A 17149-nucleotide genomic window follows, 5' to 3' on the forward strand; every position below is an offset into this window, starting at 1 on the left:
GTCCACCTCAAGGTAGCCTACAGGCCTCTGTCAACAGTATCTTTTCTTTTCTAGATTTTAAAGCCTAGACCATGTCAGAATGCCTTCCTCACACATATCCAGAATACCTACCTAAACCAAAGCCTCACCTTTCTCTTACAACTTTTCCATCACTTCCTATTTGCTTGCTTTAATCATTCTGATTTCCTGTCTAACCCTGTTCCTTGCCTTTCACCTTTCTTCATCTTTTTCTTTCATTTCCCACTGACTATACAGATCCTTTCTCATCAGCTGCTCCTGAATTTCCCAAATACACATAGGTACTTATGTGCATGTACACGTGCACACACACACACACACACATGCTGACACAAATAAATAAATAAATAAAAAGGTCAGTGAGCAGAGCAGCAATAACCCCTAAAACAGTACTATCAGAGGGACATGATTGATCAATTGAATTCCATAGCGGCTGAAAAATGTGGGATTAAGTAGTGTATTATACGCACAATGAGTTGAGGCATGATGTTCATTTCAAGTTCATTTCGCCAGCCCTCTGCCACCAGATCAGGCAATCAATAGGGGCAGCAGATATCATATATCACCTCTCCCTGTGCTAGGGAGAGAGCACCATAATCTCTCGCAAATTTAGAGTGACAGATTTGTCAAGATTTGAAGGGCCCCTGAATAAATGAAGGAAAAGAGACTCCTACAGCGACTTGGGAAAGCTGTGGTTTCAGCTTTTTCACACAAAGGGATGGCCTGTGCACACAGGAGACACACATGCAGAGGGCTCTGCAGGCAGACAGGAATTGCAAATATACATGCATGTGTGCACTGATCTGTGTAACCAAACAGGGCAACCCAGTAAGGGTAAAATCCAGTTTAATGACCATCATAGAGTCATAGGATTGTTTGGGTTGGGAGGGACCCTAAAGATCATCCAGTTCCAATGCCCTGCCATGGGCAGGGGCACCTTCCACTGGATCAGGTTGCTCAAAGCCTTATCCAGCCTGGTCTTAAACAACTCCAGGGATGGGGCACCCCTTACTTCTTGGGCAACCTGTTCCAGTGCCTCACCACCCTAAGAGTAAAAAATTTCTTCCTACTACCTAATCTAAATCTCCCCTCTTTCAGCTTAAAACCATTACTCCTTGTCCTGTCACAACACTCCCTGATAAAGAGCCTCTCCCCAGCTTTCTTGAAGGCCCCTTTTAAGTACTGGAAGGCTGCTCTAAGGTCTCCCTGGAGCCTTCTCTTCTCTAGGCTGAACAAGACAAATTCTCTCAGCCTGTCCTCATATGGGAGGTGCTCCAGCCCTCTGACCATCTTCATGATCCTCCTCTGGATTCGTTCCAATAGTCTCTCCTGTGTTGAGGACTCCAGAATAATCAATGGAAATTCTACTGTATACATTAACATGCGGCCACTCACACAGAAAACCAGGCACAGTGTAGGGCTGCCATCCTTGAAAACAACAAACAGCTGCCCCAGCATGTACAGTGATGCAGAATCTAACGAATACCAGACTAATGATCTACTGCACAAATACCCATGTGTATTAGCATCATGGTGTGCGCAGTCACACACACTGACTGACGTGTGAAAAATACTCAAAAGCAAACAGCTTCACAGGCTACGGACACATTAAGACAAGCACTGATACAGAAACACACTTTTTTCCCCAAGCCCGGACCCAGGAGTTCTTTACCAGCTTTCTGTAGGGAGGACCAGAGAGAAATGCCTACTGGAACTGGGAGCAGGAGCCTTGAGCTATCCTAGTCCTGAAAGCCACCTCCTGCAGTAGCATCCCAGACCATCTAAAACATGAAGACTACACTGACACACACTGCATGCAGTCCACCAAGACTGGTCCTTGCTTTGTTTTCTCATAGTCAAATATGTCATGAACTCCAGCTGTCAGGAAGTTGAGAAGCTTCCCTTCTGTGAAAGAGCCCAAGGAGATGATCTGGTGGGTCTTTTCCAACCTGGCGGTTCTATGATTCTATGAGAGCAGAAAATGCCAGGGATAAGTGCCAGTAAACAGCCCTCCTCTGTCTAGGGCTGGAAAAGAAAGAGAGAAGGGGCTGCTTGAGGCAAAGCTGCTGGCTGGGACAAATCAATATGTAATATTTTCTATGGTCTTGCTAGTGGTACTGTACTACGTTACTGTATATAATGTACTATTGATTATATCATATCGTATAATCACCTATAAACGGATATATCTCATAGCCAGAGGCAGCAGGCTCAGTTATAACTCTGGGCCACCAGTTGGGCATTAACTGTGCCAGGAAAATACCCATCTTGACACATTCCATGAGCTAAAAGATGAAGCAGCAGAGTGACATGGTTCTGACTGGTACACAGTAAACGCCACTCCAGGCTCCTGGGAGCATTGTCTACCCATGAGCCCATTCACAATCACATGGAGGAGGGAAAAGGTCAATACAGATCCTCCAATCACCTTCTTGACAGGCAGCAAGTTTCTGAGATTCACAGACTGGAAGCCACTGAGGAAGGCTGAAGTATGAGAAATAATAGTGAAAAATCAGGGACATAATGACAGTGCAAGAGGGAGAACATGATTTTAGGCTAGACAGGGTGATAAGACAGACTTGTGTCTGATGAAGCACAGTAGGTAGGGATTCAGCATGGAGGATGTGGAGGTTTATCAGCATGGATGAGACAGGGAATTATAACCAGTATCGCCAAAGTTAGGCTGAGAGGTGACAGCAGAAAGATACTCAGCACAGTTGGAGAAGATTATAATGAGCAGACTTGCCTCAGATGAGATGAGGGATTATGACAAAGGAAGATTCACTTCAGCTGGGACAGGAGGTTATAAAAGACAGACTCACCTTGGATATGACAGATGCTAATAGCAGGAGACTCACTCACTTCAGATAAAAAGGGGTTATAACTGAGATAAATGCACCTCATTTGAGTTGGGGCATAACAGAGAAAAAGAACAACAGGTGGGTGATAAGATGGTTTATCACAGGGAAAGATTAACTTTGGATGGGGCAGGGCATTTATAATGGACTTACCACAGAGGGAAGAGGAAGCTGTAAGAGATGTGGGGCACAACAGAGGTAAAAACACTTGGAACATGGCAGAAGGCCCTGCAGTGACACTGGACTGAGTCAGAGGACAGTTGCAGGGACAGAGATGTAATTCTGGTGATGCTTCTACCAGAAAAGGGTTTTTTTTTTAACTAGTAGGAACAAAGGAATAACAGGAAGTCTGATTCCCACTGAATAGGACTAGGTTTTGTAATACAATAACTCATTTTGGATAGGAAGGGGGACCAAGAGAGACAAAGATTCATCTCATTTTTGGAAGGGAGTTTTATAACAGGGAGATGGGTGGTGATAAATCACAAGCTATATATAGGAGAGTGTGATAGAGATCATAACAGAAACCAGTGTATATTGGATGGGACAGTCCACAGAGAGACTTGTCTCTGGTGAAACGTGGAGTCAGAAACAGGTTCATTTCTGATATCTGAGGGGATGAAAGACATTTCTGGGGTATGACAGGACATGATCAGATGAGAAGGAATTTGGAACAGAGATATAACTTCTGTTGGGACTGGGGAGCTACAACAGAGACTGACTCCCTTATAAGCTGTAAGAGAGCCCTTTCTCCATTCCAGGCTTCCTCGGCCCTCTCCAGTATAGGTCCATCTTCAGTACTCTCAGTTTCTCTGTAAGATGCCTCTCCAGTAGACTTCTAGCGATGCTAATCGCTGTGCTTTGCTCCCATTTTATGCTCAGCAATGGAAATTTGGCAATTTTTAACACTGAAAATCAGTGGAACGGGAACTCATCTCTGCACTGAGCACCATTCTCCACAGCTTCACTCATCCTGAGCAGGAGAGTCCCATGGAGCCTATAGGAGCAGCATGGCTGCTCCAGCAGACAGGAGGGTACTTCCCTGGGTCCTCAGAGCCTCCCCTTCCAGCAGGAGTGGCACAGCTCCCTGGGTGGAGGCAGAGGGCCTCGCTTCTTCCCACTCTGTCCTTGTCCTGCATCCTTGCTGATCCAAGCCAGGGTGGTGCTAACTCCCTGTTTTCTCTGTGTGTGCCCTGCAGATGTATCCGAGGGCTCAGTTCCCAATGGAGATTCCCAGAGCAGCGTGGACAGTTTGCGGAAGCACCTTCGTGGCGACACTTTCACCCAGCAGCAGCTGGAAGCTTTAGATCGAGTTTTTGAGCGTCCTTCTTACCCTGACGTCTTTCAAACTTCAGAGCACATCAAATCTGAGCAGGTGAGGGCCCAGCCTGGAAATGGGGACCCACAGGCACCCGTAGGATGATGACAGGGATTTTTCCTCACTGAAACCACTCTCCCCCAATTCACCCCTTGTTCTCACACTGACCTGTTATTGAACATACATCACATTTACATTTCACAGCACTTTGTAGTTGTAAATATATGATTGTGGGGATGCATGTGTATACATGAGCTCTATTTCCTCTCATGAACTTGCCATATACATGCACACTGTGCCCTTCCTTAATCTCCATGTCCATCTTTCCCTCTGCACACACACCAGCAGGTACGAAGGCATGTTCTTGCCATGAACATGCAGACACTGCTATGCATGTTTACCAGCAGATAGCATTTCATGGAAACTCCTGCACTTTCAGAACATGCCGGTGACTAGCGAGCCACAGGGTCGTTCTTTAACAGAGCATTTTCCTTCATGGCCCAAAGCTGAGACTTGATTCCCATCTCCAACCTAGTTTTCCACACTTCTGCAGCTCTGCCCCCCCTTTCCCTCAGTCCCACACTCCCCCCGGCCTTTTATCCCGAAAGCTGTTTGTCTTAATAAAATGAAAATCAAAAGTCTTTTTAAACCACCCCAAGCCATAAACCAACAAAGGAAGAGAAGGAGAGGCTGGCTGTGGACTCCCTTTATCCCAGAGTCCCTGGGTTTATTACAATGAATAACCTTTATTTACTTTCATTAGACTATTAAGCACCAGCACAGTCATTTTTCCCCCTGAAACTCTGAGCAGGGCCCATAAAGCAAATCCGAAGCCTAATTGAGTTCATTTTAATTTCTCTCCGATCACAGCGAATTACTCTGGTGATAAATCAGGGGGCAGGCTCACCCCCAGTAGAAGGCCTAATTTGCAGCTAATTACAAAACTGATTTCTACAGGAAGATCAATACGAGAAGGAATTGGAAATGACTAGGCAGTCCTAGCCAAGCAGGGACAGGGGCGGGGAGGGGGCAGCGAGCAGGGAGCCCGCTGGAGGAGGGGGAGATGTGGAGAGGGGGTTGGGGAAGTCTTTGGAAAAAAATGGAGCAGAAAGAGCAGAAAATCAGTTTTAATTTAACGTAATATTAATCAGAGCAACTTTTCCTGCTGTTTTGTAGTTTTCCTGGTTTCTCCAGCTCCTGCGTCTGGTCCAGAGGCTACCACAATAAAAAGGCAATTACCAGAGCCTTTCGGACAGGACACCCTTTCAGATTCAATGGCTGTCACCCTCCCACCCTTCTGTTAGCCATGTGGCTCCCCCTCCCCAATTTCATACCCCAATGCACAGAGTGATAGAGGCAGGGGATGAGGCTTCTTTGTTTGTTTTTAAAGAGCTAGGACAGAGGTAACAGTGGAGGGGAGGCAGATGACTCAGTAGAGAGCCTGGCTACAGCAGGCCAATGCTGGCTGCTTCCTACAGCCTGCCTGTCCCAGTCATGTCATTGCAGTCCTCTGCCCCAGCTGTCCTTGTCACCAGGGCAAACACTTCCCACCCCCTTTCTTCTCCCCTGGGCTGGCCCAGGCCATCATCCCCATCTCCATAGCACTGAATGAAGGCTCAGTCATATCACAGATAATGGGCCAGATCCCTCACCCTGCTTACCCTTCACAGTGTCTCACAGGCGGGTGGGATAGTTCATCCTAGGAACACCCCCCTGCAGCCCTCTTGTCACTTCATCTTCTCTGTTTCCTCCTCCTCTTCCATCTGTGCGGGGGTTTGCACCTCTCCTCTTCCTCCCCCCCATCTGTACACCCTTCCCTTTCTCCTGGCGCATCAATAGCGAGCTGTCTTTTCCTCTCTTCCCCAGGGTAATGAGTACTCCCTCCCAGCTCTGACCCCTGGTCTCGATGAAGTCAAATCAAGTCTATCCAGCTCTGCTAACCCAGACCTGGGGACAAATGTGTCAGGACCCCAGACGTACCCTGTGGTGACCGGTAAGCTGGCTGACCAAACAGCAGAACCAAGCTTTTTATTTATTTCTCTCATCACCATTAGCTTCTGCTTTTTTCTGCTAATGCAATGTATCCCTCTGTGGAAACATGGAAAGAGACAGAAAGACTGTGGAGGATGTAGGGGCTCAAGAGAAGCTTCAAATTCAGAGTATTGACAGTTTTTGGTACACCTAATAGTATCTAGGTGTGACTCAGAGACAGGCAAACCCAGGTGTGAATTGGGAACTTGTGTGCCCAGGTGGGGCTTAGGGATGGATGTTGGTGGAGGGCCGATATATCCAAATATGAGAATTTTTCCTTTGTGTCTGACAACAAGAGGGCCATGGCTCACCTGTGGTCCTCACTTGGTTTTCTTGGGGAGAAATAATAATTGAACTTTTATTCAGACCTGACATTTGGAAGGGGCATTTGCAAACTAAATACCGAGGTCTGTTGAACTGTGAGTGCTTAACTACCACTTGCTTAAGCCAATGAGCCTCTAACAGCGGCTGGCAAGACGACTTGTTCACAGCCTTCCCCATTCCCTCACATGTGGGAACATTAAACTCAGGTGTGACTGGGAGAGTAGGAAATGAATGCAAGTGCAAGACAGTAGAGAAATGGTGATGGGCAGAACTAGGAGGCAATTTCTGTAGCAGCTGCTCCACAGAAACTTCCTCTTCACTGATGGCACATGCAGCACCTGAGTGGTACAGGGCTGTCCTGGGGCTGGGGGCACACCGTCCTGATACTAGTTAGACTGCAAGTCCTGCGCGTGTCTAGAGCCATAAGGAGATCTGGTGCCACAGCCCTTCTTCTCAGGCTTTAGCTGTCACTGCTACTTGCTTACACAGCTGCCATAGATTTGCACATCTCCTGGGTAGCTGGCAGCTGGCAAGGCCCCAGTGACTCACTCTGGTTTGGTCTATCCCCCTCACCCTACAAGTGCTGTGGCCCTTCTAGAAACCTCACAGTGTAAATTGAGAAGTAACTGATGACAAAGAGATGCAAGTCGTGTTAGCAAAGGAAGGAGCTGAGCTGATGTAAAGGTGAGCCATCTAAAATCAGAGTTTAAGATTCAAAGAAGCCATGAAAGTAGTTGGTTTTAGTCTTTCTGCCTAAGTGAAGATGGTACATCCCATCCTGTTAATATCAAAGCAGAATTCCTGAAGGCTGGGGACACTGTACAACCTTTGGAAATGATGTTCGCAAGTGGACAGCAGGAGATAGATTGAGCCTCACAGAAGAGGCTGTGGGCTGAGGCAGAAAATCTTCATGTCCCTGCCACCCTGTGCCATTGCCACTCTATTCCCTGTAACACTCCCAGCTCAGCTTGAGAACATGCCCATCTGATCCATCTGGATCCAAGAGTGAGAAAAGTTCATTTCAGACCCAGCTTGACATTCCCAGGCGGCAACTTAGCACTAACATCTCAATCTGTATGCGACATTTCAATCAGCACAGAGTAACAAAAGCAGAACTATCAGCGCTGGGAGCTGTTCACTCGTGGTAATGATGGGGAAACTCAGAAACTGGAAATGAAAGGGGGAAAAAACCCCTCAACACTCTGAAAGGCAGCAAGGGAAGAGAGGCAGAGAATTTTTCCCTTACACTTAGGCCAGGATCCAATGTTTGGATTAATGGTGCCATTACCCAAGAAAGGACTTCAGATAATGCTCATTCTTAAAATGTTTTTGCTGGCAATTAAATGGTTGCAGTTATTGATCTTCATTGATCTGATGTCCTCTATTTGCATAATCTATTAAAGATGAATGATTCATGATATGTTTGCTATGAGGCTGGGCAATGCTTTCAGGAGGGACCAGAGAGATGAGGAACTCAGTGCTGCCTCTTGATCTGCCCGGGTCAGGAAATAAAGGAAGAGGCTGGGAGCATGAAGATTTTTTTGGTATCACCCAGATCCCTCTCCCAAGAAGGGATTTTGGAGTAACAGCAAGTACTGAATTACTGGGTGCCTGTTTTGTTGCTGTAGTGTCATCTTTGAAGTGATTCTTTTCTCTTGTCCCAGGGCAGTCTGTGAACCCAGGTGATATCTGAAAAAAAATGTGAAACAAATCCATCCATGCAGAGTACAAACGCTGTGTTCACAGAGTACAAACTCTGTGTCACATTGGGATGTAAAATTCAGCTACAAGGAAGTCTCCCCAGCTCTGTCTTCCCAGACAGGAAAAAAGCATCACTAGCTCCTTCCAAACCAAAGCTGTCTGGCAGTGGATGCTTGCCCTTTCTGAAGACTGCAGAGAAATTCCTTCTCCTCTATCTGGCTCATGACTAGCTTGCCTCAGCAAGTGCTCTCAGCTCACGCTGTTCTGAGAATATACCCCTCCAAAAGCCATCAAAATCTCAAGAATATATAACTACGTAAAATCCTGGAATATAGTGAGATAGTTAAGTACAGATGTTGCTGAAGTCCCTTTTTCTGTCTGTGAAATTCCTAGAATTGAAGAGCTATAAATGCTTCAAAACAAGTAGCCACCTCCCCAAAGTCCTGGGCATCTACTCAAAGACACAGCTTGGCACCACAGCTACATACAGCACAGCCTTGCCTAGTACTACCAATATCAAACACTGTCTTTCACAGTAATTCTGTCTAATGCATCTTTGATGGTCCATTTGTTACTCATATCTCCTAAAGCAGCTAAACAAAAACATTTGCTTACTATGGAGCAGACATGTTACCCTTATTTCTCCCCATTAAATATCTACAAGGAATTTCCAAGAATGAATTTACTCTTAAGGGCTAGCTGGGCACTGGGCTAGGAAACATGCTCCCGCTGGCTTTCACATAGAACAGATAATGTAGAAATTTTCAACTTCTTGTGAAGTATCAGAAAGTTTTTAAGAGCTGCTTGAGAACACCTCACTTCTTCCTTCACACACAGACTAGTAGGCCAGCTACATCTTGCCTCAGAGCTGCATGGCCGTCATAGCTAGACTGACGTAGATCCCTGGCAGTTTCCTGGACAGTATCTTTCAACACCAATCGGATTTCCTACAAGCAAAGATCTAAGTTTGAGCATACCAAGATAAGGCAAGTACATGCAGTTGAACACCAAGAAAACAATTCTGTCATTCAGAGATGTTCTACTTCAATTATTTTTCTAGGAGGCAAACAGCCAAGGCAGATCTGTACAGGGCTAAGTAAACACAGAAATCCTAAATAGCTTTTTTTTTTTTTTTAAATAGCTTTTTTTTATTCAGTAGTTTCCACAGGTCTTTGATTTTGGAAGGTACTCAGTAGCTAACAACCGAGAGGTGAGCAAAGGAGAACCTCAAGATTTTGGCAGGAGCACAGGAGTATTTTAGAAGTACAAGGTTGTTCACAGAAATCTCGAATCCTTTGAGAATAAAGGTCAAGCACCATCAGAAGTTATATCTTCTGGAACAGGCATACATGAAAGAAGTAATGTGTCCTCAAAATAGATTCTGAGTTCTGGGGACTTAGATTACTAGTTTGAGGGCCAAGTCCTTTCCAACTCAATTATCTAGAAGCCCAGAAGTTACCCAACAGAGAGGCAGCACGCTGGGAAATAAAACACAATGGACTTTTCATGTATTGCTTGGAATTTGCTTGTTAACAGACTACTAAAGGGGAGGATTTACTTACTAGATGGTTCATAAAATTTCAGTAAAGGTAAAGAAAAACTTTCCTTAATTGAATCTCAGCAGTTCTAACTAACTAGACCTTGTTTGCCAGCCCACTACAATCAGCAAGATCTATAAAGAAAAGTAAAGGTAAAAGACAATAAAAACTGGACCAAAAAAGCAGTGCAGCAACTTCTACTGTTGATTGAAATGGGAGAATGTGTCCTCTTCTCTTCCTGTGAGGAGGTTTCTGAGTACTTCTGTGCTATGGTTAGCACCTATTAACAGGAACATGTAACTTTTAAAATCATCATCACCCACCAAAACAGTTGCCAGGTCCTGTAGAGAGAATATTTTCTTCTCTGTGGGAAAGAACATTTTCCCTAAAGCAGTAAGTATCATACAGGGTGAGAAATCCTGACAACTCACAACGTGTCAAACAAGGCACCAAGAAAGCACAGATCCCATCGATCTAACTTGCCTTCAGACCTCCTCTCTCTGGCATGGGGTGAGATTTTTTCACTTTAAGTTAATTTTTTAAATTCATACATGAACATTTGCAAACCCAAATTCTAATTACTGACATTAAGGGTACTTGCTATTAAAAATAGTACTTAGACAGCACCTGATTTCTGTGAATTTTTTCAAGAAATTTATGATGCTCAGCACAGAGAAATCACTAGCTAGACACCTGGATCCAAAGTTTTTCTGAAATTATAAACAATCTGTTGAGAACTTTAGCCTCCTGCACGGTGAAAAGGTATTATTTCCTTCATTGTAGCTCAGTGAGTGAACTGAAGAGAATTTTGTTCCGTTAAATAACCAGGTCATTCAAAACTAAAATCCAAAATAAGATTTGAAAAAGCAGGAACATTTGTTTTCCTTGTCAATGACTGAATTAAGCTTGGTGTGAAAGGATAAGATCTAAAATCAGGTTCTAAAATCAGTTCAATTTCCTTCTCAAATATATACTTTTCTTCACTTAATAAGTAGGTTTTAACACAAAACCTGCTTAGAAAAGCTTGGGTTTTCCCTTCTATTATATTTAGGAAGTCAGGGAACTTGTGGTCATTTCATTTAATTAGCATGAATAATTACAAATACTGTTTTTAATTTAATTCTAATTTCCATCCAAATAGAACTTGACACAGATCACAAGTATAAAGTTAATAATCTAATAAAATAATAATACAGACTCATCGTTCACTATTTTCTCATATAATAATATGTAAAGACAAATTATATTAAACAACATAATTGCTTAAATAAATGTGCACAGATTCAGTTAATCTGCTTAGTGAAAATGGAAATAACCACATTTAGTGTAAATCCTTCATTTGTCAAAATATTTGTTACTACCCATAAAACCCAACTTTTCAGAAAACAGCCTTATAGTGCAATTGTAAAACAAGTTGATCCAGTTTGCTGTTTTAAATCATGACTAAAAACTAACCATTACATTCAGTTGTACTTATATCACTACACTGAGAGGGGGAGCATTTCCTTCCCCTTTTACTCACCAGTACTGGTGAAAATTTCCTCTCTTGATTCAGTCTCTCTGGCATCAGTGAGGAATAGCCCTGTTCAGGGCTTCACTGAGCTGACCTAAGAAAACCTCTTCAACTAACTGCGAAAGGCCCGAAACTGGCTGTGATGACACCAAGTCAGACCTGCACTCTGTGTCACAGCATCACAGCCAGCAGTCAGGAAGCCTGTTGGGGCAATACCTGAATGCTCCAAATCCCTGAAAATCAAATATGATAATCATTCAAGCGGCTGCTACAAGGTTGTTGCTATCCTGCCTCATCAAAATGAAGAAGATATTTTCTGTGAGCAAGCCTCTCCTGTATTTAAGATGAGGAATCCAAAAAAGTCCACAGGAGCTCCAAATTTCACCAACTTCTTCCCATTCCCAAGAAGAGATAATATCTTCTTATGTAGTCAAGGAATTTGGAAAGGCAAAAGGTCCTACTATTCTTCTCCAAGACCAAATGGCTGAGGGTGATAGATGGTCAGATGAATGATCCCTGGAACAGACAGGAATAGCTGGAGAGGAAAGGAAGTACATGAACTATTTCCATGCATTCACTGACAATAACTTTATGATGCTGAAGAAGGTGGACTTGTGGAGGCATACTGAAGTGAGGAACCCAGAAATGGAAAGGGTCCAAAAGAAATAATGTCTTCTTCCTTAAACTAGCTTTTAAGTAAACAAAAGCAGTGAATGACAATAATGTTGTGTAATGACAACAGCAGTGAATTGGCATTCCCAGTCTGATTTCCTTCAATAAAGGAACAGCACTGAAGGCTGCCACACTCTGTGCTGCTGGACAAAAACGGACTTTTCTTAGAGAAAATAATTATATAGTCTTTCCAGATTTTTGCGTTTTTGCCTTTTCTTTTGAAGCTAACTGAAAGATCCAGTAAGTATGGCTATAATGAAAATTGTTGTGATGTAGGTATTTGCCCACTGACAGCAAAGATTGTGCTTTATATCTGAGTTAAGCAACACCTGTCAGCAGGTGTTAATAACTTTTGATCTCCATCAGCTGTGCTGTATTTAACCAGGACAGCTGCTTGTACAGTCGATGCTGCCCGCTGCAGTGTTTCAGAGAAATGGAGACCTTAGGGCTATCTTTGGCCTTTTTTCTTGTAAGTTTAGGATTGTTGTAGGCTACCTAGGAAGATCTATCCTATCTTATGATCAGTAGACTATCATTGTGATGAAACCTCGGAGATACCTATAATGAGAACTTTGTGAAAAACTAATGTGTTCTAATTACATTTCCTAGCATATATTTGAAAAGCATCTTGTTTAAGAGGTAATATTTAAGTGCCAGCCTACCAAGGAATAAGCACATGCTACATTTTAAGGCAGGAATTGCCTAATCTAATGGGCTGGGACTCAGGAAAGGGGACAATATGAACTCCACCAAACTTTTTTGCTTGACAGGTACACAAGTTGCATATCTTTTTCACTTCCCCCCTCCCCATAACCCCCTCACCTCAGACTTTAAAGCACATCTTCCTTCATCAGCTCCATCTGCAAACAAAGCTACATGGAGCCAATGAAGTTGACTTCAATGGAGTTCTCAAGTGATGAACACTGACACTAGCTTCAGAGTAAGTCCAGATCTCAAGTCTACTAGAAGCTTTACTCTGTAGAAGTTTAACTTTGTAGGAAGATGATGAAACTTTTTCTCTCCAAAGTAACATACAGAGTTAGCAGGTCAGTGTATTTGGAGTGCAGCAGTGAATTAGATCAGATAAAAAAATCTAGATTTATAAAACGCAGCTTTATAAAAAAATGGGGCAAATACATTTCAAAACTTGACATCAGTGAAGCCACAACAGTTTTGTCTCTCAGGGGAAAGAAGTCCAAGGTTAGTTGTTCATGTAGTTCAACAACCCACAAGTAAAGTATTGGGCTAAGAACATGGATGGATCTGTGCAGAAGCATAAGAACATGCAAGGCTCATTCTCCAGTCAGCAGGAATACAAAGAGAAGACAACAAAGGTACAATGAGAAGCAGATTAGTCTCTGCACCCTTTCCAGTTGTTCTGGCAAAGATCTGTTATGACCACAGAGAAGGGGGAAAAAATTATCTTCAGTGCCACTTGCATAATGCTCTTGCCAAAGAAAACCTAGAAAACTAAGAAATGAAAGAAAAGAAAAAGTGGTTCTTCTGACATGACAGAAAGCAAAATTATGCTGCATTAGTGTATTCTGGTCTTTTGCGTGACTTATAGAATTTCTTGATACAAGATTCTCACATGGGACAAAGCAATGTGACTCCACTGGCTATAGTGTAAACTGACCAGTTAGTGAATGCTGAGGACCCAATCCCATTCTGTTTGCCATAATGAAATTTCTCTAAAGAATGAGAACACATATATGGAAAAAGATGTTTCAATGGTGGGTACAAGCATAGGATTAAAAACACCTGAAATAACATTCAGCTTTGGCACAGAATTCCTACATGAACATGGGTACATCTCCTCTGGGCTCAGTTCCTCACAGATGAAACAGTGATCCCTAAGGGATGTTGTAAGTATAGATGTTCTAAAGAGTGAGGCACTGGGGTCATATAAATATTTGATAGAGACCCCAGGAAAAGATGAAGAATGCTAGACATTGCGAAGATGGTGAGCAGTGTTGTTAAGTGGGTGTGTAAAAGCCATCCTTTATGCAGGGATGTGTCATTTTGATATTCTTTGTTTACTGAGAAGGAAAGGAACACTAGATGCAGGTAGCTTATCCTCCAGAAAGCAAACAATGAAAAACAAGCAGCTTATCTGGTCCTGAAGCCCCCCCCGCTTCCCTTTCCTTCAGCAGTAGAGAGCACAATAAAAGCTGAGATGAGTCTTTGTAGGAAACCAAAGCTGTGAATCTTCCTCTCACCCCGTCTGGCCAAAATCCCTTCATTCACAGGGTGAATTTAGGCCAGAGATCACCAGTTCTAGCTCTTCACCGGAATAACAGAGGAGAGTGTTAGAAACGAAGAAAAACAGCCATAACTCAGCAAGTACAGTCAGAAAGGGAGAAGGAGATGCAGATGTTTCTGCTATGTTTCCACTTATATCCCTACCCTGCTAAGCCTTTCAAATTTTCCCCACCATGACTTTAGGTGGGTTGTTTTGTCACTTATGAACAAAATACCATTTGCCATTTAGAAGAAGAGAGAAGCCTGGGACACGAATAGATTTCTGCTGCTTTGAGGGGGTTGCAAACTCATTCCATCCCACATTTGATTACAAGATGGTATTCCAGCCTTAGGACTAAGACGCTGACAGATAGCTCGGGGTCTCCTGATGCAGCCTTACTAAGGGACAGTCCCCCAAGACACAGACAAGCCCATACGGCACTGCTCTGCAGCTTGCTAGCTTGTTGGTACTAGCAGGACTTGGGATAGGAAGGGGCAATTTCTCCATCACAAATATGAAATAATTAGAGAATCGAGAAAATCAGAAATGAAAAAAAAAAGGTGCAGCTGAAGTTTGAGGTGGTTAAAATGAAAAATGGGACTGTGCCATTCACAGGTGGATACATAGATCAATCTGTTGATCTCATCTACACTGACACACTTTGGAGCTATAATTTACTGCCAGGGCAATTATTCCAGCATAACAGTGGCAGGAGTTATATTGGAGACAGAAATCAGGTGCTTTTAGTCAGGGGAGAGTTGGACAACAAAGGAGAAAAAATTGGTAAATGCCATCCACCAATAAAGAGACACGGCATGTAAGTTATACCTGTGCAGTTGCAGAGCGTAGAGGGAGGACAGACAGACAGATAAATAGACACATAAAAGTCTGAGTTTTGATTGTGCAATCATTCGCTGTCTGACCTTATCCCAGCTTTCTCTCCACTGGAGAGTGTTTAGCAATATTGTGTCCTGGTCTCTTTGCCATGTTACTGTTGAATTCTTTATCTTCCTGCACTGAGTAAGTGACGCTGCCTCTGGAAGGTGCGATGAATTTTTCTTCGTAAGCCTTGGGGTGTTCAAGAGAGGGCTGGGCTCATCTCTGCTCTGAGTTTGACAGAGGCTTTAATAGCCTCAGAACACCGGGACAAATAGCTTCTGGTCCCTTAACCCTTCTCAGCTTTGCAAGGCAAGGCCTAGACTGTTGTTCCCATTGCAAGGGCTTTAGACAGTCTTTCAGGCTGAAATCCTCTCTGTGGTGGCTGGGCAGAGCGGAAATCCAGGGGCTGGATCAGATTGGCCTAATGCTACAGCAGCTTAAGCGGTCTGTTTTACCAGAGATTATGGTTTCACTTACACAGAGAGCCTGAAAAATGCTGTGGTTTAGGAAGGATTATAGCTGAAAATTCCATGCTTTAAAAGAGAAATAAAGCAGGGGAGGGACTAGGAAATCCAACATGCCCGGGGGCTGTACAAACAGGATTAACCTCTGCCCATAGCACCTCTTGCTTCTGCCCACCCACGCTTCCCATGTCCATCAACTTCTTTGCCCTTTCCTCCCCAGCAGCTCCCCATACCCAACCTCTCTTGCATAGTACGAAGGGCTGAAAAAGGAGTCCCGAAAATGTCCAGGACCGAAGTGTTCCTAGTTTGTTTACGTCTGACTGTCAAATGGCTTCCTTGAAAAATATCACTTCACTTGCAGCCCCTGAAAGTCAGGGGTTTGGCCATCTACCTGAAGATCTATTAATCCAAATTATCTAGCATCAACATTAATTGGAGAAAGGCTTCAACACTCCCAGACTGCTGGTGGTGACTCTGTCTGTTTGGCCTTGAGGTAAAACTGTGCACTCCTTGGCATCTGGTGACAGAGAATGCAGGAGAAAAGTAGCTTTGGGGGTCTTTATCTACAGAGCCTGGCACTGGCATATGAAGGCTCACTGCTAAGACTGCAGCATAGTACATAGTTATTTAAAGCAGAAGCTGGGTGCCTATTCTGGTGACTTTAATTAACTGTGCAACATGAACCTGATACTCCAGCTTCTCTTCCTCATATCCTCCATAGAAGTCCCTTACTAAACAGAGCTTCCTATAGCAAAAAAAGGGAGAATAAATGACAATCTTCACGTACCATTCTAGACACTTCACATAAGTAAACTAACTAAAGAGGAACCATACACCTTTTGGCCAGGACTGATCCTTCCCAATCAATCAAACCATGAACATATGCCTTTGTCGCAAAGGAGTCTCAGTGATCAGAGACCTTTGCTGGCCATCCAGGTTAGAGGTGCTTTGAGGAGAACACAGATGGCAAACTATCATTTTTGCCAGGTAGCAAACCTTTAGGAAACAAATGCCTCAGGATAAATGGCATTCACAGATAGAAACTGCCCAGCCCTTTATTGTCTAGGTGAGCATTGCAGCCTCACAATAAGGTACCTAGAGTTAATTAAGCCAGTTCTACATTAATGAATTCAGATTTATGACCTAGTTATATGTCATATTTATATTTCTCTGTACAAATCAAACCCACTAGAACTAACTTATTTCATAGGCCATTAGCAACACTTGCCATCATGGCAAGAGATGGCTTTCATTTATTGGCTTTAATTTGTTTAGCTGAGGGTGGATGTTTTGCTAGGTGATTTGGATCGGATCTGATCACATCATCCATACTTCTCTTTCAGGTGTTCAAATACAGGACTCTATTACTGCTAACACAACAACAGTGGGTGTTCTGGAGTACCCATGCTTTAGGTCACAGAATTCAACAATTCCCAAATCTCTTACTTGTCAGCCAAGTTAGGAGCAGTTTCAAAGCTGTATCTATTGTGCTTATGCAAATCTGCACAACAGAAATGAAGGTCCAATGCAAACAACAATGAAAATGAGACCTTTTATGTGTACCCCACATTTCTTCTCCACCATTAGATCT

General features: G+C 43.4%; 1 protein-coding gene across 4 annotated transcripts in view; it reads left to right on the forward strand.

Moving 5' to 3' along the window:
- The window catches only part of PAX2 (paired box 2), a 97194-nt gene that overhangs the window by 62992 nt on the left and 17053 nt on the right, over positions 1-17149 (forward strand). For all 4 annotated transcript variants that reach the window (XM_069864293.1, XM_069864294.1, XM_069864290.1 and 1 more), the window contains 2 exons: positions 4076-4251; positions 6061-6187. In XM_069864293.1, the coding sequence (XP_069720394.1) occupies positions 4076-4251; positions 6061-6187 (303 nt within the window). The remainder of the gene's footprint in view (positions 1-4075; positions 4252-6060; positions 6188-17149) is intronic.

The sequence above is a fragment of the Phaenicophaeus curvirostris genome, chromosome 9 (genome assembly GCF_032191515.1).
Source record: "Phaenicophaeus curvirostris isolate KB17595 chromosome 9, BPBGC_Pcur_1.0, whole genome shotgun sequence".
In the NCBI taxonomy this organism is placed as follows: domain Eukaryota; kingdom Metazoa; phylum Chordata; class Aves; order Cuculiformes; family Cuculidae; genus Phaenicophaeus; species Phaenicophaeus curvirostris.